Here is a 26,937-nt window from a genome sequence, read left to right on the forward strand (position 1 = left end):
TATGTGTATATATATGTAATATTTTTTTTTTATTGCGTTCTTCAGTATGGTTTACTTAGTTAAAGCAAAGGAACCAGTTTGGTTCTGATTTTTCCATACTGAATTCTACTTTTCTAATGTGGAATGGGCTGTGTTGATGGCATTGTATTACAGAGATACAAAAGTAATATCCTGATGAAGACAGCAAAATAATAAAACGCTGCAATTGAGTTACATGTTGGTAAATTCCCTATAAAAATTCTGCTAGATGTGGAGTCTATGTGGTTTAGCTGTAATCAAAATTAATATTGGCTAGCCAAAGTTATGAATGTATTAAAGAAGATGATGGGTTTGAAATACAGAGGGAATTGCAAATAGTCTTAAATGAGCATAATAGCTGCTCTTCTTGGATGTATGTTCAGCTGATAATGTGGAACATTAACAAGATTTTCTTTGTGAACTGGTGTGAATTTACTTTTTCATTGGTGTTAAATTTACTGTTAGTTTCTTCAGATGCTTTAGTTTCAGTACTCGGTCTCAGTTCCTGTAACACCCTGGGAATTCAGAAGCACTCCTGGCTACCATGCAGTATGCCAGAGGTGTCTCTGTTTACCATCAGTTACTTCTTCTCCCAGCCTCTATGATACCAGCAAATTGCCTCATGCGACTCCTTTGAACAGCGTTTTATCCTTTGGGTTCTCCGGAGGATGATGTATTTTTAAAAGACATGGTGAAGAAATGAAAGAAAGAACATTCTGAATTTAGAGACAGCAGGATAAAATCCGAATCCAATTTCTATCCTTGCATCTTGCTGATTTGCTTTACTTCTACATTTGCTTTGACACCCATCTTACCAACATTTGATGTTGGGCTCTATTCTCGAGAGTCTTTTCCTGACAGAGCACATGAGTTTTTATAGCTGATTGTCTTTGGAACCTTCTACTGGAGCTGAGCTGACTTTTCTTAATTTGTCACCAAATTTATTTATTTTTGAAGTATTTGAGATAATCTTGATAGTGTATTTATTGCCTTGCTTCTTTGTAGGTGAAACTGCTGGTATGTAGGAAAAGGTTTGTTTGAAAGGTCAAATATAGCTGTTTATAATTTCTTCAACAGTTGATTGATCTAGTAGTAATTTTGGGGTGATAGTCATATTGGCAAGAGTAAGTCCAGGCCTTTCTAGGCATACCATAATGCCTTGTTAGAACTGTAAAATTTTTTTTGATTGATTTGTGTTATGGAAGGTCAATTTAATAAGCTCAACTTAGCAGGAGCTGTAATGAAGCTTGCTGTGGCTTGGGAATGACTTTGTTAGTATATGTTTTCATCATTATATGTATTTATAATTATGCATAAATTTATATGTATCATATATAGTATATAAAAATATTACAATACTGAGCAAAACAGTCTTGATGGAAAAAGCCTATAAAGTAAGAAAATTGAGGGAAGAAAATGACAAATCTATAAGTAAAATAATGAAAGTCGTCTAATATGGATGAACTTGGAGAAATATCAGTCGTTTCCACAAGAAGCAGAAAAGCTGCATGCCAGTGTGCCAGGTATTATAGGTTGCTTTCCTGATGAGTATTTTCTAATATACTGAAATAATTGTACAATACTGTTATGCTCAAAATCTTGTTTATGAGCAAAGAGGAATGTATAAAGCTAAGAACTTACTGTTTGTATCTCAATAGTCCAATACAGGAATCATTATTAATGCAGATGCAATTATTACAGAAGAAAGAAAAAGAGAGAAAAATACTCTATACACAAGAAGAATCACTAATAAATACACTTAAAATTGTTATACACACACTTCCTATTTTCTACCTATTATCCTGGTCTTACGCTCACCCTCCCACTGCTCCTCTGGGTCCTAAGATTGGCCTTTTCAGTCTGGTGGTACAGCTAGCTGTCAGCATCTGGAGACCTTCACTGAGAGGAATATGATGTTGATTTTTTTTTTTTCCCCCCTCTCACTCTAGAAAACACTTGAGGCCATTTTTGTTTGCTAACACATTTTTATGCCTTGGGGTTTTTTTCACTCAAGCTCCACGTTACAACCGAATTTAATATATGTGGTGCTTTTTTTGTATGTTAGATTCTTGTTTTCTTTGTTACCCCTGAAAGCTCTTTTTGTCCAGCTCCAGGCCTGCATTTCTTTGACTGTTAGTGAATAGGTGTGGGGTCTCTGATGCTAAGCGTGTGCCCCATCTCTTACCATCCCACACCAGTAGTCCTCTCCGCTAAATCCTGTGTCTCCACTTCACAATGCCTCTGCTATCATACCAGACTTGTGTTTCTCTCACTGTGTTTGTCATAAATATCTCATTCAACCTAGTACACCTGCTTGTTACTGCTATCTATATGAAACTATGGTTGTACCAAACAGAGGTAACAGAAATAAAGCAATAGGCGTAGCCACCAGGTCAGAAGAAAAATTGCTGCTACAGCTACAGTAAGTCAAACCAAAGTTGCAGGCAGGTCAGGACAAGTTCAGAGCAGGCACAGAAGTATAGAATGGTTTGGGTTGGAAGGGACCTCTAAAGGTCATCTAGTCCAAACCCCCTGCCGTGGGCAGGGACATCTTCAGCTAGATCAGGTTGCTCAAAGCCCCATCTGACCTGACCTTGAACGCTGCCAATGATGGGGCATCCACAGCTTCTCTGGGCAACCTGTTCCAGTGTCTCACCACCCTCATCATAAAAAATTTCTTACTAAATTGTCCAATCTAAATCTACCCTCTTTCAGTTTAAAACTGTTGCCCCTTGTCCTGTCACTACAGGCTCTGCTAAAATGTCTCTGTCTTTCTTGTAAGCCCCCTTTAAGTATTGAAAGGCTGCAATAAAGTCTCCCCAAAGCCTTCTCTTGTCTAGGCCAAACAACCCCAACGCTCTCAGCCTTTATTCATAAGGGAGGTGTTCCAGCCCTCTGACCATTTTTGTGGCCCTCCTCTGGATATGCTCCAACAGGTCTGTGTCTTCCCTGTGCTGAGGGCTCCAGGGCTGGACGCAGTACTCCAGGTGGGGTCTCACCAGAGTGGAGTAGAGGGGGGGGAATCACCTCCCTTGACCTGCTGGCCACAGTTCTTTTGATGCAGCCCAGGATATGATTGGCTTTCTTGGCTGCAAGCGCACATTGCCGGCTCATATCTAATTTTTCATCTACCAATGTCCTCATGGCAAGCCTCAGTCCTGAGGTCTTGCAAGTTCAGAACAAAGCTGGTGGCTACGCAGTACTTAAACAAGGATTGAGATAGTTTTTAATTTAAGAAGCTGTATTACAGAAAAGGATGTGTAAGCTGAATTAGCTTGGGCTCAGGTTTCAGATGTGCATTTATACAGTAGTTGAAAGTACCATTTGTTTGGTTTGTTAGTATGCAATTCCTTGATGCTTTTGTTTAAATATGAGGGGAGAAAAGAAATTTCTTCTGTCCTGTCACTCCAAATGCCCAAACTTCTGAGTGCTGCAATGATAACAATACATGACAGTAAATTTTAAATGATAAAAAAATACGTGTTTTAAGTACTTGTTGTCATAGATGCATTCTGAAAGACTAAAATCTTCTTTTGTTTGTGGAGGCTGCTTATCTTGTGCTAAGGAAGGATAGGATAGAAAGGAAGGATAGCAGAAATACCTGCCAAAAGAAGTTACTGAACCTGGGTTTCCCAACAGATTTATCAGTCATTAATCTCAGTAGCTTTTGCCCTTGTGTCCTTGATCCCTTTTGACTACTTTGCATTAGCATGAAAAATACAGTCAGAAATTGAACCTCTGCCCATCTGTCTTGTTCTGCAATCCTTCTTCCCTTATTCACGTTCTAAAGAGTTTGTTTATATTCAGTTTCACCTTTCACAAAGTGAGTTTCTTCCAGGATCCACTCCCATGAGGTTTATGCCCTCTGCTGTCCACTAAAACTGCATTCTCTGAACTCCCGTATTACTTTCTCCCAGCAAAGGTCAATGTTACTGCTCAATTCTCCTTTATCTATGATGTGTTGTCATAGCACTGTGCATATCTGCTATTTCAATAATTGACTGGTTTGACACATTTGTTACTTTAAAATGAAATGCTTGATACTCATTTAAATAAATTCTCATGTTTCTGAAGCTTTAGATTCCCATGCATTTTCTCTGGCACATAAAACTCATACAATAATTTTTGTTTCATCTTTACGTTATTTTTACAATATATTGCTCTGCTAAGTATATCTTACCTCGTATTTCAGATACTGTTTATGATCCCTTAAGAAAACAGTTTCTGGGTGAACAGCTGTGTAAAACATTTAGTGCTGCTTATCTGTCATTAAAGGCGTTTCTGTCCTAATTCCACGTATATCATATGTTGGTGGAGTTTGGGAATGCCTAACAATGTAAGATAATGTATCCTCACTTGTGAGTACAAAGGTTTCATCTCTTCTGAGGTTTCTTCTACCAGTTTACTTCATTCTCACTTTTGTAATTTTTACGGGCTGATCAGAGAGCAGTATGGACGTCAGGATCTTGCAGAGGACTCTCACCCTGGTAATCCTATGTAGCACTCAACTTCTTATTCTCCTCAATTTTATTTTTTATTATTTTTGTTTTACATTCAGCTCTTGATACTCATTGTTACTCAACCCTAGTGTTCAAACACTTGGTAGATCAGATACCGCTTTTTTCAAGTTTATTCATTCTAATGACCTGCTATTGCTTTTTTGCTCTTTTCCCTTTCTTATGGTTTTTGCAGCAATTTTTAACAAGCTTTCAGAGTTAGGAATACATATTTTATATTGTTTGAAATCTGACTTGTCTTATGCATTAAATACGAACATTTATCCTCAATGGTTATAAAAAATGACCCTGGCTAAAATGAGAATGGAAAATGATATCTAATATCTTCAAGATTGCAGAGCAGTAGCTTCCGAGTCTTCAAAGAATAGTTAATAGAATATAGTAACTTGGACAGGCTTTTAACATGTTTATCATGATATTTTGTTTGTCTGTGTGTCACATTTTGTAGGTCTGCTCATACACTTCAGCCTTCTTCAGGGGATGAAATCTCCACTAATGTGTCTGTCCAGCTTTACAATGGAGAGACCCAACAGCTTATCATTAAGTTAGAAAATATTGGAACAGAACCATTGGAGAAACTAGAGGTCACAGCGAAAACAGTCAACACTAAGGGTGTGTATGCTGATTTATATTTAGAAATAATAATGATCACTTTTTCTCTGATAAAAGGGGAACTAGTTGTGTTATACTTCTTTTAGGTCCGGTTAGAATAAATGTCATAATCCCTGTTAAGGAACTGGAATCATTCAGTTTGATTTTGTTGTAGGAATATAGAAATGAAAGAGAATGTACGAAAATGTAGAAAGAAAATGGAGGAAATTGTAGAACCATCTGTGTGTCAAAGGGTCACCTGCTTTTTGGAAATCTATATTTCATTTTTATGTTACTTGGAAAAAAAAATCCTGAGGCAATAACTAGTAAAAAGCAAGAATCTTGGGTCTAAATTATTTTCTCCTTATGTCTAAATAACCTGATTAGTTAATTAAATAAATAACCATTAGCAGTGATGTCCTACTTGAGGGAGTGGAAGTAAATAAGCCTACCTCTATCTCACTCAGTGAGCAATAAGAAAAAAATGGGATAAAAGACTTTAAAAAACAAGGCAATAAATAAGCTATTGTGAGTTAAAAGAATAATTGAAGGTATGGAAGAAGTACAGTACATCTCCTGCTTCCAGTTATTTCTCCTAAAATGCTCTGTATATAGTAGTATTAAAAAGTCATCTGATAGGTGAATCTTGTTTTTGTTTTGTGATGTGTTTTATCATTTTTGGTTTGTCCTCTGAGGCATCGTTATGAAAATGACATTACCAGAAGAACTGCAGATGACAAGCAAGATAATCTTTACTTACAATAGAAATACCTTATTTTATTGCAGGTTTTATTCTGTCAGTGCTGGAATATTAAAATGCAATGTGATACCTAGTGATTTTTGTTCATTTCAGTATTCGAGCTCATGATTTTTTTTCCAACAGAGTATCCTCTCCTCTGCAACCTGAGAGAATAGGAGTTGCCAGTCATCTAAGAATAGATTTTCTGTCTGAGACTTGTTACCAAGAATAATTTTAGAAGCTGAAACGTATGATGACTTACTGTTCTTATTTCAGTAATTCCAATGTGCTCCTACTGTGCTAGGTGCTCTATGTATGTAACGGAAAGACCAAATACAGCATACATATTAAATGGTGAAGTTTATGTAATGAAATGTATTAAATGGTGGAATATATGGGCCTCTGAATCAGATGTTAATCAGACTCTTAGTACATAACATTACACAGTTAATTGGTTCAAAATTTTGAAAAAGGGACTCTTGTCAACTTTAAAACCATCATAATCTCTCAGTTACAACTTTTGTTAATAACAGTGGGGAAAAAGGAGAAAAGTTGATACATTCAGCTATGAGTTCAGTAAAACTTTAATTTTACTTCATCCTTCATTTTCTTTCTCTATAGAAATTTTTTATCATGAACCCTCTTTGTGTATTTGACAGTCTTTTAGATGTTATTAAGCATGATAATAATTGTCTTTATCAGAAAAACGAAAATTTCTGATTAATAACTTAGAAATATGCATACTCAAAAAAATGCAACACTTAAATCGCCATTTCAGAAAATTAGAAATGAGAGTGCATTTTGAGAGGCACCGAATGATATTTGTTCTGAGAGTGTGAGAACCATGGTATCAGAATCATAGAATTGTGGAAGTCTACGTGGGCACGGACCTCTGGAAATAGTCTTATCCAACCTTCTTTTGAAAGCAAAGCTTTAGATTAGGCTATCCAGGGTCCTGTCAAGCAGTCTTCAGTTTCTTGCATTGTCTCACAGAAGTGAAATGCACCCCTGTATTTGGAACTGTATGCTCGAGATGAGCCATGTTATTGGAGGAAAATACATACTTAAATAAGTACGACTTTTTACATGACTGTCTGCTGTGGGTACGATGTAAAGCGCTGAAAAACGCTGTCCATGGCAAAAGAACTAATGGTCCACATTAAGCATGTAATAATTACGTTATTTCAAATGTGATTGCACATAGGTCTTGCAAAGGACGGACCTTTGCCTTTTTTAATGGACTCTCTTCAATTTCAGTTCTCGTAAATTGATACAAATGCATAAGGATGGACTCACAGTACAGTGTGACATGGGATTCTGGTGATCAACAGGGAACTAAATATTTGTCATGTCAGCAGCTCAGTTTGGTCAGTGAATATACTATATGCATGGAAATAATGTGGATACAACACAAACTCTTAACTTGTTATTATATATCAAGTTGAGAGCATATGCAGACAATTATGAACTATCTGTAGTGCATTAAGTAGTTGTCTCTTGGATGTTCTTTACTACTCCTCGGCTGAAATGTGCCTGTGATTTGAACTGCTCAAGGTCTCCTTGAAAGCTGTTAGGCATCTGCATCTGCCATGACCACAGCTTGCCTGTCAACTTGGGAGCCCATGAGATGTTGTCCAATTTCAGCCAAATACAAAGAGCTTTCAATCATCCTTGGTTTCACCTAATTTGCTTTGGTTCTTTTAGTCTTGCCAGTTGCTCGTAAATCTTTTGCAGCTGCTGCATGCCTGCCTGCCTGACTTCCATTTCCTTACCTTCTGTTTCTGGGGCCACAACTTTTAGCACAAAGATGAATGCTGTAGATGGCAACCGTTGGCATTTCTTTGTGGAAATTACTGGATGGGATTAGCTGTTGCAGTGCAGTGACCTGACCTCCCTTCTTCATTATGTTAGCTATAGCCTGTCATTTTTCTTGAGGAAGCCCACTTCTTTGGCATTGTTTTCAATGGTGTCTTGTTAATGAGAACTTCTGGAGATCAGGCTTTCAAACTTGCCTCCCCCTACTTCCTCTCTTCTGTTTCTTTCAGGTGCAGCTCTTTAGCTTTTCCACTCCGGCCCTCAGATAAATGAGCAGAAATGGCAGCTCACTCTGTGCAGTTCATAAAGGACATCACAGGGTTTTTGAGTCCTTTAGCAGCCATGTGTTATGGAACAGATCCTGAGGCAAATCAGCAAAAGGGACTTGTCATGCTGCCACAATAAACATGTCTGTCACGTCTTTTAATGTCTCATTGCACCACTCTGTCTACCAGGCTGTGGTATCTGTAGGTTGGACATCACATGTATACTGTCAAGGTCAACTCTGTGTCACCTCATATTGTCCCTCACCAGGTCAGATGGTCTAATACTTTTTTTAGAATGATGACGTGCGAAGGGGGATGCCTTTCCATACTTTGTCTCCAGTCAGCTCTTGTCAGAGGCTTGTAATGTCTCAGTTAGGGGGTGCGCTCTGAAAGCTTTGATAACCCAACTAGTTGATCCACTCAGGGGCAAATGTGACACTGATGTTTTCAAACTTGAAGCACTGAGAAGAGTGTGCCAGGCGTTCTCACCAGCCTCACAGGTTATTAGGCTGTAGTAGGGAGCACCAGCTGCACACACTGAATGAACCTGGATGATGAAGCAAAACCTCACTGATCTTTCTTAGAAGTGATTGACCTCTGGAATTCAAACAAAGAGAAATAAATTCACCTGTCTAGCTGTATTCTTTCCATGGTCTTTGAACACATCTGCTTGCGGTCTCAGCTGTTTTAGCTGTGCCAGACCACGAATGAAAAATCTACTCTGAGGTCCAGGTTACCCACTTTAAGAACTGTGAATATCCTGGAATAGATCTATTTACCTTTTTTTGCCAAACAAAACTGTAGTGTTTTTCAAATTGGAGCTGGGTTATGTTCCATAGAGAGTTGTGAATGTGGGCAGGCTTTTCTCCAGTTAGTCCAAATGTCCTTGTGAAGGTAGGACGAGGAGTGTTGGTAATCCAGCCCCAGTCTAGCTGCTGTGGTTTTACTATCTGGATTTCTGAGCTCAAATCTCTTCCACTCTGCCCACACTGGCTGACAGAGATCTTCATAATTTCGTATGATTCTTACTAAATCTTTTTTCTACTCATAGGATAAATGTCAAATGGTTCATGATTTTAGAGCAGGTTTTTTTCTTCTTTTAGGGATATTTGCTAATTGCCTAGAGGAAACTCTACTAGATACATTTACATTGTAAAGAACGTAACAAGTCCTGCAAATTCATTTCTATCTACCAGGTCTGAATTCAAAATATTCTGGATTGTCTCCTCAATTCGAAAGAGGCTGTTTTTCCCCAATCTCAAAGGAAAATTAATAATAATATCCGTACATTGCCTATGAGCTGATGAACTATTAGTGCTTTTAACCCTGTAATTCTAGTGTGCACACCTCACAGTTCCTCATTTTAAAAAAAGGTGGCAGATATTCTGCAGTGCTAAATAAGCAGCTTTCATTTTTACTAGAATTTCATGCATTTGGAGAAGTGAAGATGTATGAATGTCAATGCCTATGCATTTAGAACTGATAGTTATTTTGAGGTCCTGTGTATTCTGCTAGGAATATATACTCCAGCTGGTGAGGCATCAAGAATCAGACGTGCAGATTACTGTAGAAGTCTGAAGCGCTTTGTTGCCTTGAAGCACATTAGATTTCTATCTTTAGGTGTCTGATCATACTTGCATTCAGTGTACCTTTGTGCATGTTAAATTCAGAGATGTGGAGTACCCTGGTCTGATCCTTCTGTGCTGGCTGGAAACTGCTCTTGCATATATATTTCCTTTCAGATGCTCAGCTTGCGAATCAGCAGTTGTTTTGGTTATGTTCTACCCAGACTTCACCTTTCAGCTGTAGTCTGTTATGTTTTTCTTTCTACTTTGTTTCCTTTTGTCTTTACCTTTAAACTCTTTCCCCCACTGTTCCAAGCATTTTAATTAAATTACCAGTAGTGTTGCTAGCGTCTCACTGGACCTCCAGGCTGAAATGCATCTTTTTATCCTCCTGTGGTTTTTTTTGTAAATCTCTGTTCGTCTGGAATCCACAACTGTGTTCAGAACACTATTCCACGTACATACGGTTTCTCTGATGCTTTAAGTTCCGTTTGCAATTTTGAGGCTGTCTGCAGATCATAATGCTATGCTTAATAGAGGATTCAGTCCCATCCTGTCCCATTCTCCCACAGAAAGACAAAGGTGTAAGAATTTAAGAAATGTCCTACTAGGGCTGATGGTCCGTCTAGCTCAGGAGTCACATGACATTAGGAGTCGCTGCTTAGGGAGAGCATGCAAGTCTCGCCACCGTTGTGGTGTTTCTGTTGTGCTTGCTCAGCATCTGTAGTTGCTGTACATAAATACTCGTTTTCAGTAGCCCCTTGTGGACTTATCCATGAATTTGCCTAATCCCATTCTGAAGCAGCTGGTATTGCTTACCTCTGCAGCCTCCTGTAGCAACAGATTCCGGAAGTTCACTATCAGCTGGGTAGAGAAGTGCTGTATCTGTTTTAATCTGGCCTCCTACTAGTTTTATCAAGTGCTTCTGGTTCTCATACCAGGGAATTTAGTGAACAACAGTTCTGCATTTACTTTATCCACCATCCTTGTAATTTTTGTAATCTGTAGTCATCTTTCCCTACTCAGCCTTTTGTTCAAACTGAAGGGTCCCAGCGTTTTTAATCTCTGCTTGCATAGCAGCTGCTCCACCCCCTTGATCACTTTATTTACCCTTCTTTGGACTGTCTCTAGCTCTAGTATGTCCTCCTTGCAGTACAGAGACCAGAACTGCAAATAACACTTAGGATGTGAGCACACCAAGATTTTACGCAGTGGCAAAATGCCCCGCTTTGACTTGCTCTCAGTGTCCTTCCTAATGATGACCTACGTTTTGTTGTTGGGGTTTTGTTTGTTTGTTTGTTTGTTTTGTTTTTGGGTTTTTTTTCTGTTGCTGTTCACTAAGCTGATGATTCCAGAGGACCATCAATGGTGACTGTAGGGTTTCTTTCTGGAGTTGTAACTGCCAGTTCCAAGTTCAACATAGCATGCATGGCTCTTTTTTTTTCCCCCAGATGCATTATTTTAACTTTATGTATGTTGAAGTCCATCTTTTTGTCTACTCACTTGATTTTGTGAGGTCCTTTTGAATTTCTTGCCTTTGACATTATTACTCCCCTAAATTATTTTGAAACCTAGTCAAGATTAACTCTCTGGAAATGAATCTGATCAAGTGGTGGATGTAAATTGCAGAACAATTTAATGCTGATAGCCTTAAACATTGTTATTGAAAAAAATCGTAGAATCATAGAATGGTTTGGGTTGGAAGGGACCTTTAAAGATCATCTCGTTCCAACCCCCTGCCATGGGCAGGGACATCTTCCACTAGACCAGGTTGCTCAAAGCCCCGTCCAACCTGACCTTGAACACTTCCAGGGATGGGGCATCCACAGCTTCTCTGGGCAACCTGTTCCAGTGCCTCACCATCATCATAGTGAAGAATTTCTTCCTTATATCTAATCTAAATCTACCCTCTTTCAGTTTAAAGCCATTACCCCTTGTCCTATCAGTACCTGCCATTGTAAAAAGTCCCTCTCTAGCTTTCTTATAGGCCTAATGTCTTTGTCTACACTGTTGTTATATAAGGCATTTTATAAAGAGGAAAAAAGAAATTAAAATCTTCATAGCTCATAAATTCTATACCTTTGCAATCTATGCAATTGAGATATTAATGTTCAAATATACCAAATACTAAATACACGTTGCTAGTCTAACTTGAATTTGTTCCTATTTAAGTAATTCTTAAATTGAGAATTTTATGGTTTTGTTTGTGGACTGATTATCTTAAGAGCAAATAATTTTGAGAAGAATAGTAGCAGTCCTAATATGTGTTGTTCTATACAATAGCATGAGTTTGTGATGGTGGGAAGGTAAAAACAGATATGGCTTCTCATAATGGTTTTAATAGCTATGTAAAGTTAAATACCCAAACAAAGAGTTAAATTATTTCAGTAAATAATTTTATAGATGTGCTTACATTAAAATAAACCATTTGTGCATCTTTTGAAATAGATGAAATTAGGAAAATGACAAACATAGCAAAAAGCCACATTTACCTGGGAATTTAAGATTGAAAAGAATTGAGGAATTGAGTTTCTTGTCATCTCAAAAGACTTGTTTGTCTTTTGAGTTTCTCTATGCAAAATGCCAGTGTGGATTTTTTTTTTTTAAGCAGAACTTAAAATCTGTTAAGAGTTAGATTGGATTAGGGTAACCCAAAGTTAGATTGTGGGTATGCTGTCATATGATATTTGTTACGATTTTAGTGATTTAGTATCCAGTAGAATGATAAAACAAGTTACTAATCTGAACTCTTGACTAAAAGTTGCTTGTAACTTCAGTTGTTTGCTAAACACAAATTTTGGACTCTAGAAACAACTGAATGCAGACACGCCCCAAATAAGAGTCTTTCCCACTGAACGGAAAGGTTTGAAGCCCCATGCCGTAGTATAATTCACTGTAATAGTGATTACTGAACAAGGTGAAGAAAACATTTTTAAACTGTAAACCAGTGTCAGATAAATATAAACCAGATTTTTCTCTACAGTTTAACTTTTAGCTTGAGCATTTAGACCTTCTCTTGTAATTACAGCTGTTAAATCAGAGAGTATCTGCAAGGGCTATTCTCACTTGGAAAGTCTTTTCACTCATAATATCTTCAAATAAATCTTCTGCTTAGTGAAAACACATTTTGGAAACGATCTGAAGATACACTCAAGTGCTTGGGATATGTCATTTGTCTTTGCTTACACTGAGGAAAAACATCCCTTTAGCATATTATGGTTTTACTTACGAGGAAAAGGGTATAGAGATTGCTGTACTTGCTAAGTTACTTCTTTTCTTGAAAATACAAGAAAATCAGAACAGTGATATGGTTACAGCTAAATCATTAGATGAGGTGGAGGTGACTTTAAAGAAACAATTATTAGGAGGATTTTTTTATTTTTACCTCATCTTTGTTCTTATAAAGAAGTCTATAATACTGATTTGATGTGGAAAGACACAAGACAACAATTGATGGTCTGTGAGAAAAATACCTCTCAGGCAAAGCAGTTCTTGTTTAGGTAGAAGTTAATGGAAAAATATTCACTTTTTTTTTTTCCTTCCCTAGATGCAGTTGGTTCTGTGCAAATCAACAAAGTTTGGACTGGAATTCTAATGACTTTTTTTGAAAGATCCTGAATTCTAGATTGTAGTTGTTGAGGCAGCCTTCCCACCCCGTTTTCTCACACAGGGATCTTAGATGGTGGTTTTGGAAAGGCTCTGAAATGGCAATACACTAACTTGCTCTTAAATCCAGTAGCCTGGTATGAATTAGAGATGAACTGTGTGACTTTCAGTGGTCCTCATGTTATGCAAACAGTGCTCAAATGGTGTTTAAATGAGCCTTTAGAAGAATTCTTCAGTGTACTTTGGAGATAGTATGCATTGCTACAATAAATAAATATATTTTTAGGATTCTGCCAGTCAAACCATCATGTTTATTTTATGTATTAATAGACTTTTCTGCAGCACTTAACATTGTATGGTCCTGCAAATATTAATGAATTTATGGATGTGGTGGGTTGACCCTGGCCAGAACTGAAGCCCCCACGCAGTTGCTCGCTCACTCCCCCCATCCTCTCCCCCAGCGGCGTGGGGAAGAGAATCGTAAGGGCAAAAGTGAGAAAATTCATAGGTAGAGATAAAGATTTTTTAATAAGCAAAGGAAAGAGGAAGAAAAAAACAAAACAAAATGACATTTTATGGCATGGAATATTCCTTTGGTCAGTCTGGCTCAGCTATCCTGGTTGTGGTGCCTTCTAGCTTCTTGGCCACTGCTGGCCTACTTGCCGGCAAGGCAGAGCGGGAAAAGAGAAAGTCGTGATGCCATGCAAGTACTGCGCACCAAAAAGCTGGTGCGTTATCAACGCTGTTTTAGTCACAAATCCAAAACACAGCACCATACAGGCTGCTATGAAGAAAATTAACTCCACCTCAGCCAGAGCCTGTACAATGGATTAGACGTGAAGCACTGAGAGATCAAGTGATTTCCCTCCCCGGGGATCATTCATGAAGTGCATAAAAGAAATAAGATATTAGCAGATATTTCTTGTGTCTATTTAGTATCTGAAGTAAGATCAACTGAGGAAGAAGTCACTGTGTTATTGTAACATTCTAGTATGTAACAACCTTTTCTGTCATTCTAAAAAAAAAAATTATTTTATCTTGCGTAAAGTTCATAAACATCACTTTTTGGATTGCTTTTGCTGACGGTACTTAAATGTCCGTGACTCTAGCTTCTGGCATACTTCAGAGCTTGAAATAACACATAACTAACTCACCCTTCTTCCTGAAGCGGACTTAACCCCCTGCTCCTCTTTATTTCAAGATGGATCTTTCGAAGTTACTGGAGTACTAAGGAGACTGAATAACTGGATAAAGTATCTCAATGTATTGTTGAACAATAAATACTGTTTTTTTCCTCATATTATCTTCTGGCATGTTAGGCTTAGGAGAGATGCCCTATCTCATATGGACCAATGATAAATAATTTATCAAACAAATCTCTTTTAACACAAACTAATCCTGTCTGGCAGCATCCTTAATGTTTGGGTCTTGTATACTTTATGCCTCTCAGTTTTGACAAAGGACTTTATTTTACAAAAATTGAAAGCCAATAGTCTTCCTAGCCTTCTCCGTTGCTCAATAAGTAACTAAATGATGATGTTACAGAATTGTAACTGATTTATTTTGGTGTAATATTTTGATGAAATGTTTTTGCATTCGTGTGACATTTTCCAAGTTGAAGTCTGTAGGATTCAGAACTATATGAGCTTTTAGGTCCCCTTCAGGCTGTATTCAAAGTGTATATTTAATGCTGCCTATTGTGCAATATTTTTTTTTCTGGTAGTGGTCTTCACTTAAATTCATATTTTGAGCTTTGTGATCTACATGCTTCCAGGTCAATGTCAGTAACCTCTCTAATATCTTTCTAGTGTTACATTAATTTTTAATGCCTTAATTGTAAATATTTTGGAATTTAAACAACAAATGACAAATCAGTTAATGCTCTCTACAACAGTTATAAACTGTTATAGACTTCCTTATATATAACTGTTATAAAGTTCTTTAACACAGGAGTTACGCTCATGAAATATTTACTTGTTTTAATACAGAGAAGCTGTATGGGGACTTCCTGAGTTGGAAGCTAGAAGATACCCTCTCCCAGTTTCCTCTAAAACCTGGAAAGATTGCAACATTTACTGTAAACATTAAAGTGAAGCTGGACTTTTCATGCCAAGAAAACCTTCTGCAAGATCTCAGTGATGGTGAGTTTCTAATTTCTTCTTGCTTAGGAGGGTTGTATGTACTTCTGAGAAACACTTACCCAATTGTTGTGCCATTCATTTTAAAATACGGTGTGTGATGTGGCTGTGCGTTTTCATATTTGTGTCCTGTAATGCAAAGACAACTGTTCAGTGAGCTGTATGGATTGAAGACTGAATTTTTGTGACAACTGTGGGCATAATAGTCTGACCAAACTTTCCCCTCATGAGACCTTGCCCTGCTATCTTTTTAAATCTTTCTTGACACAAAGCATTTCTGATGTGTCTCTTTGTGGCCTTATCTTATGAAGATAAAGAAAAATAGTTTGCAAACATCAGTGGGTTTTAAAGAGAAATAACTTTAAGTTGATCATTTAGTTATCCCAGATTGTAGAATTCTTAATTGTGGCTGACTGCAGTTTTGCCAGAAGTGACATACTGCAATGTAGGGCATAATCCCCCTAATATTTGTACTGTAGAGAAAGTTTCATGTGCTTAAACTCATCGTTTCTTTTGAATAAAAAACCAAACAAACAGTGGTTGCTTGTATTAGAATTATCTGGAATTACAAGTACCAGATACTTGTAATAAGGATTTCCTTTTTATAATAAACATACAGTCTCACTGGAGAGAGAGATAAATATAGAAAAATATATAGAAAATACTATATAGAATATATAGTATATATTAATACTATGTATAGAAAAATATATAGAAAAATACTATACTCTGTATTTTTTCAATTGCCTGATATATTTACACTGATTGAATTAACTTAACAAAACAAGATATTCCTGTATTTAAAAAAAAAAAGTATAATTATTATTTGGACTGTTTCGCAGGATCCAGTTGCAGGTATGCATTATCAGTGTAATTAATCTTTAAAAAAGAGATATTTTCAGTAAAGAAAAAATACAACAAAATGACATGCATAGCTTATTGAATAGGACTGATTTCTGTGAGGTTATATTAATTGTTAGTAAAGATTTAAAGACTTTGGTTTTTAAACTTCCCTGTTGTAAAATACATAAATTATAAAACTATTTTAGGATTTAACTGCACAAACCCCCCAGTGTTGCTTCACTAAGGTTTACTTTAGAACTTTTTGAAAAAGCTGATAGTGGAGGAAGACCACACCCTGATGTTACTGTGAAAACACAGCTGCCAAGGAATTGAGGCTTTGAGAAATGCCCTTGATAGGAAATGTAATTCCATACAGCACAAATTTGTGCTACAAATTCACAGAACTGGGGGGTGGGGGAGCAGATCCAACGCTGACTGGAGGATGAATTGACTGTTTCAGGAGGAGGTGATACTCCATTACTTACAGATCCCTGAACTCTTGGTCCTCATGTACCTTGCAGATGACCTCTCTTTTCCATGGAAATTCCAATGGCTTATTGCTTTCTTATTTTATAACAACTTTTATTAGATCATAATTCAACACATTATCTATTACATTGTATGGAAAAAGTATAGGCCAGTTGATTCAAAATTCAAACTGAACTTCGGAAACTTAGCTTTTATTTGTTGACAGATTAACATTAGTAGGAAAGAAATCAGAGGCATGGAAATGAGAAGGAACTTGATCAATGTAATTGATATAACTTGAAAAATAATTATGCAAGTCAATATTTTAAAAGCTAGACATTACTGTCTTTAGTGCCAGTTCTGTTGATTTCATTTTTGTATCTTCCAAATATATATATATATGTATATAAAATTTCCTTCATTTGCCCTGTATCCAAAAAGCTTTAAAGGCACTCTGAAGCTGCACTTGCCCAGCAGTTTTTCAGATGAAGTAACATACAAACAAAATATTCTTTAGAAGGAGAAGATAACATACATACTTCTCAGTATTGACATAGAACAGTTGTGGGATAGTGGCTTTGGTCCTCTGTTTTTTTACCTCTATCTAACTTTTATGGGACCACATATGAACAATATCTCGGAACAACATTTTTACCTTGTTATTTCTGCCTCCAGCTTCTTTGAAAGGTTGGGTAATTGAAGCCTGGAAGCAATTCAACCTTTTCTCGTTCAGTGATGATAAAGGAGTAGAATCCGTTAGTGTTTCTTTAGAACTTTAGTATCTTTGGGTGCTATGTACTGTGTGTACTTTGAAAGTATTATTAGAGATGCTAAGTACATCGACATTTTTACTTGCTACTGTACTTTTTCTCTATTGCTTTTAACTTACAAATATTGTACTTTGTAAAGAGGCAGGTAAGATCCTGATGTGAATAACAGTAAAGAGCTAGAAAAATCAATGGCAACTATGACATGAGTTTAATCATATGGTAGCTATGGTACCTTTTTATTTTGCAGACCAGATTTACAATGATGATCAAAATACTTCTGTCTTTTAAAAGTAATGCCCTTAGCAGGGCATCTGTTACTTTGATCTGTTTTCATTTGCTGCTGAATTTGTTTCCTTTGACGCTGTTTGTAATAAGGACATAGTACAGAAAGGATAAATTACTGATGTTTCTGATGATACACTTATCCAATTGGAAAGTAAACTAAGTTATCAATCAAAATTGCTGATCTAATTCTTGTGTGTTGATGGTATACTGTCTCGTAAGGAAAAATGTTAGATGTTCTTCTAGATTAAAGGAAGCAAAAACACATGAGTGGCTGTACAGGATCAGATCAATGACCGTCTAGTCCAATATCCTGGCTGTGATAGTGGCTAAGAGCAGATGCCTGTGGGAGAATATAGGGAGAATCATGAACATACATGCTGCTTTCCTTTAGGCTTTTGGGCTCCAACTCCTGGTAGCTCAGGAACTTCCAGAGCCTGGTAAGGTTTCTCTGTTTTTAGGCATTTAGTCATCCTTAGTGGGCTTCTCATTCATAAAATTCTTCATTCTCTCTGTTAGCACCATACAGCATGCTGTGGCAAGAAGAATCATAGCTAAATTACTTTTAGCAGCTTTGCACTTACTGGTGTCCTTCTGAAATTACCTGGTTCTTGTATTGCAAGAAACAGCTAACAGTACATCTTCTAAACATCTTACCTACACTCATGATTTTATACATTTCCTCATGTTACTGCCACAGTGGTCTCTTTCGCAGGCTGAAGATTTCTGACTGGCTTAGTTGTACCTGTTATGGGAACACTTCCATACTGTTGTGGTTTAACCCAGCAGGCAGCTAAACACCACACAGCTGTTCGCTCACTGCCCCCCGCCCCCACAGTGGGATGGGGGAGAGAATTGGGGAAAAAAAAAAGAGTAAAATTTGTGGTTTGAGATAAAGGCAGTTTAATAGCACAGAAAAGGAAGGGAAAATAATAATAATAATAATGATAATGATAATGATGATAAAAGAATATACAAAATAAGTGATGCACAATGCAATTGCTCACCACCCACTGACTGATGCCCAGCCAGTCCCCAAGCTGGCCACCCCCCGGCCAGCTTTCCCCAGTTTATGTACTGAGCATGACGTCACATGGTATGGAATGTCCCTTTGGCCAGTTGGGGTCAGCTGTCCTGGCTGTGCCCCCTCCCAGCTTCTCGCTGGCAGGGCATGAGAAGCTGAGAAGTCCTTGACTAGTGTAAGCACTACTTAGCAACAACTAAATCATCAGTGTGTTAGCACATTATTCTCCTCCTAAATCCAAAACACAGCACTGTACCAGCTACTAGGAAGGAAATTAACTATCCCAGCTGAAACCAGGACACATACATTGATCAGCCTTGTTGTCCCCTTTGAACCCTTTCAGTTCTGTATGTTTGAGGTAGGCTGTACAGACTATTTGAAAAGTAATCTATGTATTTCTGTAGTGACCTAATGATGCTCTTTATTTTGTTTTATATTACTTTCCTTATAATAATGCAATAACGCACAATTTGTCATTTGATTTTTTGACTATTGCTGAACATTGAGTTTGTAGATTCATGAATCTGTGAACCATCCAGGATCTTGCTCCTGAACAATAATGATATGCTGGGAGCCTCCTATTTCACATGTAAGTTTAGGGTTGTTTTTTTCCCATTTATTTGACTGAATTTTATTTGACATTTTATTGCCCAGTTATTAAGTTTTGTAAGGTCCTAGCTGTGATGTCAGGAACATGCCATTCTGTCTGTGTTGTATAGGCTTCCATGCTGGGAGTTGGGTTTAGGCAAATATAGCCTAATAACATGCCAGATACCCTTGCAGAAGAATGCACATCCCATTAAAGCACATTGATGGAGTGACTACATCAGTGGACACGGGAAGGGCTACAGATTTTGTCTATCTGGACCTCTGTAAGGCCTTTGACACGGTCCCCCACAACAGCCTTCTCTCTCAACTGGAGAGGTATGGATTTGATGGGTGGACTGTCCGGTGGGTGAGGAATTGGTTAGATGGTCGCATCCAGAGGGTAGTGGTCAACAACTCAGTGTCTAGATGGAGGTTGGTGATGAGTGGCGTCCCGCAGGGTTCCGTAGTGGGACCAGTACTGTTTAATATCTTCATCAATGCCATAGACAGTGGGATTGAGTGCACCCTCAGCAAGTTGGCAGATGACACCAAGCTGAGTGGTGCAGTCGACACACCAGAGGGACAGGATGCCATCCAGAGGGACCTGGACAAGCTCGAGAAGTGGACGCGTGTGAACCTCATGAGGTTCAACAAGGCCAAGTGCAAGGTCCTGCACGTGGGTCGGGGCAAGCCCTGGTATCAGTACAGGCTGGGGGATGAAGGGATTGAGAGCAGCCCTGCCGAGAAGGACTTGGGGGTACTGGTGGATGAAAAGCTGGACATGAGCCAGCAATGTGCGCTCGCAGCCCAGAAGGCCAATCGTATCCTGGGCTGCATCCAAAGCAGCGTGGCCAGCAGGTCGAGGGAGGTGATTCTGCCCCTGTACTCTGCTCTGGGGAGACCCCACCTGGAGTACTGCGTCCATCTCTGGAGCCCTCAGCATAAGAAAGACATGGACCTGTTGGAGCGAGTCCAGAGGAGGGCCACAAAAATGATCAAGGGGATGGAACTCCTCTCCTATGAAGAAAGGCTGAGAGAGTTGGGGTTGTTCAGCCTAGAGAAGAGAAGGCTCCGGGGAGACCTTATTGCAGCCTATCAGTACTTCAAGGGGGCTTATAAAAAAGATGGCGGCAAACTTTTTAGCAGGGCCTGTTGCGACAGGACAAGGGGGAATGGCTTTAAACTAAAGGGGGGGTAGATACAGACTAGATATAAGGAAGAAATTGTTTACGCTGAGGGTGGTGAAGCACTGGCCCAGGTTGCCCAGAGAGGTGGCGGATGCCCCATCCCTGGAAACTTTCCAGGTCGGGTTGGACGGGGCTCTGAGCAACCTGATGTAGTTGAAGCTGTCCCTGACCATGGCAGGGGGGTTGGACTAGATGACCTTTAAAGATCCCTTCCAACCCAAGCTATTCTGTGATTCTATGATTTAAGGTTCTTGTCACAATCTAGATTGCCTTGGTTTAATATCTTTGGAATTAATTACTTTGCAAACACTTTGAACAGCTAGGCAGGTGTTCTAGAGACACTTCGTTAATTAGGATTAAGAAGACCAGGCTTATGTCTTGAAGGCAACTGACCAAGATTCAGGGGTTCCCTGTAGGAGATCTGTTTGCTGCAAATGCTAATGAAGTTTTGGATCTCCTGTCCCTCGGTGGTTCAGGGTTCCTTCTACATATGTTCTTGGTTCTCTGGTCAGGAAAGTCAGTGTGTGTATTTAATTTGATTCTAAGGTTGTTGCGCTAAGTAAGATGGGAGGGACCACTCTATTTGCTTGATACAGTCAAGCTTAAGGAGCTTAAGCAGTAAGGTCTCTGTCACCTGTTAAATCAAAGAGGTCAACGGGATGCTCACATTATAAGCATAATCAATTCTCCTTTCCAGTCATTATACTTTAATTTCTGAAATCCAGTATTTCCCTGATGCTAAATGGGAAAAGAACAATAGCTGCTCTTTCTGGATTGCATTATAAATGGTAACTTGTTAGCGGGAAGCAGTCTTTTAAAAAAGCTTCTGTTACATGGGGATAATGTTTTGCAAAGTTAATGAATTAATCTGCAATGAGTACTACATTATGTAAAATGTTAGTGTTCATTCATTCTGTGTATAGGGAACCTGAAGACAGGTGTGAGAATATTTAAATTCATAAACTCATCAAAGGAACTAATTAGTTACATGCTAAGAGAGAAGGAAGTCTATGTCTTAAGTCTCTCCTTCCCTTCTCTGGGGGAGGAAAGGTTGCAGAGAAATAATAGCATATTTCTAAAAGCAGTGATCTTGAATATTTTTTAATATTGGTATGCAAGACCATTGTATGTTTCATACTCACTTTGTTGCTTTCTGCTTAAATGGCTAGACTTTATCTACTTAAAAATGTTCCTACGCTTACATAGCATAGAGACAATATATTTCTTTGTTAGAAAGATACCTGGTTTTGAATTTAAATGTAGTCTTGACCGGTCTTCTGAAAAACTAAGTAGCCTAGAGGACTCTATTAGGATAATTGTATTACTGATGATGATGATGGAAGTCCTGAGAGATATTTCAGTATGATCATTTACATGTTACTATGCTTGGTTGCCTTTAATCATTCAGAATATTTTTTCAAAGTGGCTTCATTTCTAAGAAGTTTTTTGTCTCTGCAGTTTGAAGACGTCAGTTTTCATTTTGGTTTCACTGTTAAGCTGAGTAAATGAGTGGATTTTTGTTTGTGGTTGTTTTTTTTTTTTAACTACAAACGCTTCTTGTGTCCTCCATAAATTCATCACCATGCTAATTTAAAAATATTCTTAATTTTTTGAGAACTTTTCTTACAGAGTTCATGAATTCCAACTTTAGTGCTTACAGAAGATAAGGTGCCTTTTTCTCTTCCAACTGCCTTTTAATCTAGATAAATAATCTTGTCTCATAATTTGACTGATATGGGGTGGGCTTTTTTAACAGTATATAAGTGCCATAGCATGTTAGCCTGTATCGGTGGTACCAGCCACTATACAAACACGTAGTAAGAGGTGTTTCAGGCCCCAAATCTTTACACTGTAAATAAGTAAGACAGACATGAGGCAAATAGCAATAAATTTATTACTGGCGCATACAGGCTAATTGACCTGCCATCCTGTTACGCTATTTCCTTGCTGAGGCACTTTATTTTAGCATGTAATGTAGTGTGCATAAATAATCTCTAGTCTTTGATTATGAATTTCTTTACACTTCATTTGCTCCCTTTCGTTGTATTCACCCTTATTCTAAATTTAACTTCCAATTCTAGTTTAGTTAGTTCATCAACCTCAGGAAGGAATCCCTACTTCTACTGCATTTGCTATTGTTAATTATTATTACGATCCTCTTCAAATGTAATGGAGTCTCAAAGAAGTGCTTAGTCTGCTACGTGTCATCTCTGCCCTGCTCCTGGGAGCCAGAGAGTTGATGCAATCCTAGTAGCTTTGCCTGGAGTACTGCTGCCTGTGGTCTCTTGTGTGACAGTCTTAATATGTTTTCGAGAGAGGGAAGGAACTGCATCTTAATGCCCACCTGTAGTGTGAAGGGTGAAGGATTATATTGCCTGAAACTCTATCTACTCTTATGTTATTCCTCTCTTTGTTGCTGCAGCCAGCAAGTTTCTAGAATTCTGCCTACTTTCAGCAGAATACAAGCCTTTTTTCTAGGTAAAAAAAGGCATATTCTAGTTTGGCAAGCATACTCTCCTATCTTGAGTTGGTTTTTTCTTTTTTCAGTTTGTTGAAAGTACTTTAAAACTGTTACAGTATTCTTAGGAGAGGTTGCCTACCAAGAGGCTTTTGGTTTTGAAATTTCTATCAGGCAATGGGATTGACAAAATAAACAAATGGGTTGAGGGGGCATTTAGTTTTCATATATAATGCTCAAGTTGTGTACTTTCCAAAAACTGTGACATATCTCTTGGGTTATTATTTCATACTGTTAAAACACTCATGTAAGAAAGAAGTGACTATAATATTTTTATATTTTTTAGTATGTGGTGGTTAACCTTGCCTAAGGGCCAAACAAGTCCCCCCCCCACCAGCTGCTTGCTCGCTCCCGATCTTAAACAGGACAGGGGGAGAAAATAGGATGAGAAAGCTCATGGGTTGAGGTAAAGTCACAAAGATCACTTACCAGCTACTGTCACGGGCAAAACAGACTTGACGTGGAAAAATTTATAATTTACTGCCAAATAAAATTGAGCTGTGTGGTGAGAAACAAAAACCCAAACATTAAGACAACATCTTCCCGCCGCTTTCCCAGTCCCAGCTTCACCCCTTCACTCCCGACTCCTCTCCCCACGAGGAGCGCAGGGGATGGGGATGAGGGTTGTGGTCAGTCCATCACAGCCCCTCTCGGCCGCTCCTCCCTCCTCACACCTCTCCCTGCTCCAGCGTGGGCCCTTCCCCGGGCTGCAGCCCTTCAGGGACAACCTGCTCCCGCCTGGGCTCTCCACGGCCGCGGCTCCTGCAGGAAATATCCCCCTGCTGCGGCCTGGGGCCCTCCCCGGGCTGCAGGGTGGGTCTCTGCTCCAGCGGGGTCTCTCCAGGGCCGCAGGGGATCCCTGCTCCGGGCCTGCAGCACCTCCCGCCCTCCTCCTCCTCCGGCCTCGGGGTCCCTCTGCTGCTGCTCCCTCCTTGGCTTCCTCCTCCTCTGCCTGTGCCGCCTTTTGCCCTTTCTGGCACCTCTTTTCCCCCAGGCGCCCCCAACTTGGCTGAGGGGCTCAGCCGTGTCCTGCGGTGGGGCCCTTGGAGCTGGCTGGAACTGGCTGTGTCCAGCATGGGGCAGCCCTGGCCTCTCCTCACAGAGGCCACCCTGCAGCCCCGCTGCCAACGCCTGGGCATGGACACCCTATATATAATACTAAGTACATTTCATGTGTCTTCAGAAAACAGCAATAAGCAGGTTTGTACTGCTATTGGATTATAAATATTTCTTCTGCAGAGAAGCAGCAGTTTAACCTAAAATCTTAGCTCTTTTGCATCTCACGTGACCTCATATTGCCAGTTACCTATAGACTGCCTTGGAATACAAACAAACTTCTGTGGTGTCCTGGCTTCAGTGGTAAGGTTATTTAAGGGTTTCCTTGCCACAGAGTTTGAGACCACTGTAGTGGTGATGGACCTGTTGAAAAGCGTATATATTTTTGTCACCTGGATCAGGCCAGTGATAGTTGTACAACACAGTGTTACAAGGGAGTAGTTACAAGTGTACAAGTGTACAACACAGTGTTACGAGTGTATTAGAATGGGACGGAAGCTGTCCCATGCCAGCTCTTTCTTCAGTGCTTAGTCATTGGGTTATAAATCTAAAGGTTTAACTCCCTTAGTAAATTTTCCCTCATTCAAATACGAAATTGTGTGGGATTCTTCTGTGCAGTGTGCTGTGAAAGTGGCTAATGAAGTTAAATTGACAATTTACTTAACATTTCAGAGGAGAGAGGAAATGCCGGTAAGAGATTTTGCTCTGTTGTGACAGCAGTGACTGCGATGTTGGAAAGGCAAGCTGCGTTTTTGCAGTTACCATGGAAAAAGTATTGGTCATGTGCTGTTACCATGGAAATACTCAATGTGGATTCTAGAAATTAGGAAGATTTTTGGACAGAGTAGAAAGACAATTGTTCTTTTTATAGTGAAAGACTGCTCAAGCTGTTTGACAGTATGGATTGATGAAAAAGTGTGGAGGATTTAGCATCTTCAAATCTCTAAATTTCATGAGAGAAAATAAAAGGTATGAAGTCTGAAAAAATATAAATATCAAGTGATTTAAAACTTCCAGTGAATTGCTTCATTGATGCTCTAAATTTTTCAATTACCTGTTTTCTTCTGCCATCATTAAGTTCTTCAACCTACCAGGGCTTTTAACAGAATGTGTTTCCCCATTCTCTGGTGACTAATGTATTGCAGAGGAGCTGGACAATGTCTAATCAACTTTGCTGCCTGGTCAAAGAACAGAAAAAGCTAAATAATTAAAAAGAAAACATTGCTAGTAGCAGAACATTAATTTTTTTTGTCCTCTGGCAGAGAAGTCCCCTTGCACAGTCAAAGTTGTGAAGGGTTGAGTCATTTGAAGTATAACACAGTGCCTGGCACCAGGCTCTGTTATATGCCATGTTTGAGTGCCACAGACTTGAAACAGAAAGTTCAGCCACTCAGTGGTTACCTTAGACTTTCCTCTTAGCCTGCAGCAGAATCAATGTTTACTTTGCTATCATACCTCCTTTTGCAGGTACAATGTAGAGATTAAAAAAATTCTCCCTTGCCCAGAGAAAAGGTTTAAACCAACCTTTGTCTTCCCCCCCCCCCCCCAAGAAAATGAAAATAGAATGGGTTTTTAAAAGATAAAACAATTAAGAAATTCATTAGTTGTAAGTCCGTGATGTTCTTTTAGGTATTATCTATTCCTTTCTCAAGAAAAGAAAACTTGTGCCTTATGTAAAATGGAAAAGCTGACTAATGCCATGCAATTTTTCATGCTTGGTTCTTTTCATGTTTTTCTTTGCAATTTTATGCACCATCGGTATCAACTTTTGTTCTAAATATAGAACTGGTGAAAATCATTCATCAATTTGAAAAGAATTATTTTTCCTCAGGTAAAACTTTTTATTTTAATTAAAAAAGAGTGGATTTCAAAGCCTGCTATCAAATAGATTTATGATCATTTTTGTTGGCAAGCTGTCTTGAACTTTTTAGTGTATTATTGCCTCAAATCTTAGGCTAATAAGTATGTTTGCATTAATACCAGTTGCCTTTTAAGAGATGCTAAGAGCTGGTCTATGAGTGGTTTGATACCTTGTTATTTCTTGTGCAAGTTAGAAATAAAATACCTATTAGCCCATACAAAATTCTTTTGTGCCCTCATCTCCCTTCCTTTTCCCTGGTCTTCATGGGCTAGATTACTGCATGATTTAATGTAGTTATAAGAGAAAAGGCTTTCTTAAATTTAGTTGAATATTAATAAATACTACTAAGTTCAGCTGATGTGTTTTCTAGTTTTCCAGGATAATAATATAATAACTCATATGATTGCCTTCCCATTTGTAGCTTCCCTATTCAGACTTACCCCTTCTGGTTTTTTATCAGTTAGATGCTGCTGATTGATTTTTCTTCAGTGGACGAAAGTGGAAGAAATATGTTTTAATATTTAATATTAATAAAACCTTTTAATTTGAACGTTCATAGGGATTGAAAGAAGTATTCTAACAATGAGGAAAACCAGGCTAATGCTGCATACGTTTCAAAGTAGTACAATGTGGACATGTTCTCTTCATGCTCTGGTTGCTCTCAGTTTGTTTTTTTTTTTCTGTTTTTTTGTTTGTTTGTTTTTGTTTTAATGTATAAGTCGTTAACTAGCTAACCTGGAAAAGAACAACAGTGAAGGTGAAAAAAGAAGGTGAAATGGGGTTTGGCCTAGACAATCTTTAAAGGTCCCTTCCAACCCAAACCATTCTATGAAAATGCATGGATTATCATACAAGCTAATAATCACAATACAAACCTTTGGGATGTGTAACTGGAACTACTGTTGCTTGAATTTGAGACATCATGATGCCTTATCTTTGTTGTTGGCATCTGTGATGCCATCTAAAAGATGGAACGGGTATTACATCATGTATTTCTCTTACTTTGATAAGCCTATGCGAGTCACTTCAATGTCTGTCCCTTAACAGTAACCTATTAAAAAATTTGCTACTGAACAGTCCAAAGC

The 26,937-nt window shown here is 38.6% G+C and overlaps 1 protein-coding gene across 3 annotated transcripts in view; it reads left to right on the forward strand.

Moving 5' to 3' along the window:
• TRAPPC9 (trafficking protein particle complex subunit 9) overlaps window positions 1-26,937 on the forward strand; it is a 549,779-nt gene that overhangs the window by 86,669 nt on the left and 436,173 nt on the right. For all 3 annotated transcript variants that reach the window (XM_076329044.1, XM_076329045.1, XM_076329047.1), the window contains 2 exons: window positions 4,984-5,147; window positions 15,106-15,258. In XM_076329044.1, coding sequence (XP_076185159.1) covers window positions 4,984-5,147; window positions 15,106-15,258 — 317 coding nt within the window. The remainder of the gene's footprint in view (window positions 1-4,983; window positions 5,148-15,105; window positions 15,259-26,937) is intronic.

The sequence above is a fragment of the Aptenodytes patagonicus genome, chromosome 2 (genome assembly GCF_965638725.1).
Source record: "Aptenodytes patagonicus chromosome 2, bAptPat1.pri.cur, whole genome shotgun sequence".
Classification (NCBI taxonomy): Eukaryota; Metazoa; Chordata; class Aves; order Sphenisciformes; family Spheniscidae; genus Aptenodytes; species Aptenodytes patagonicus.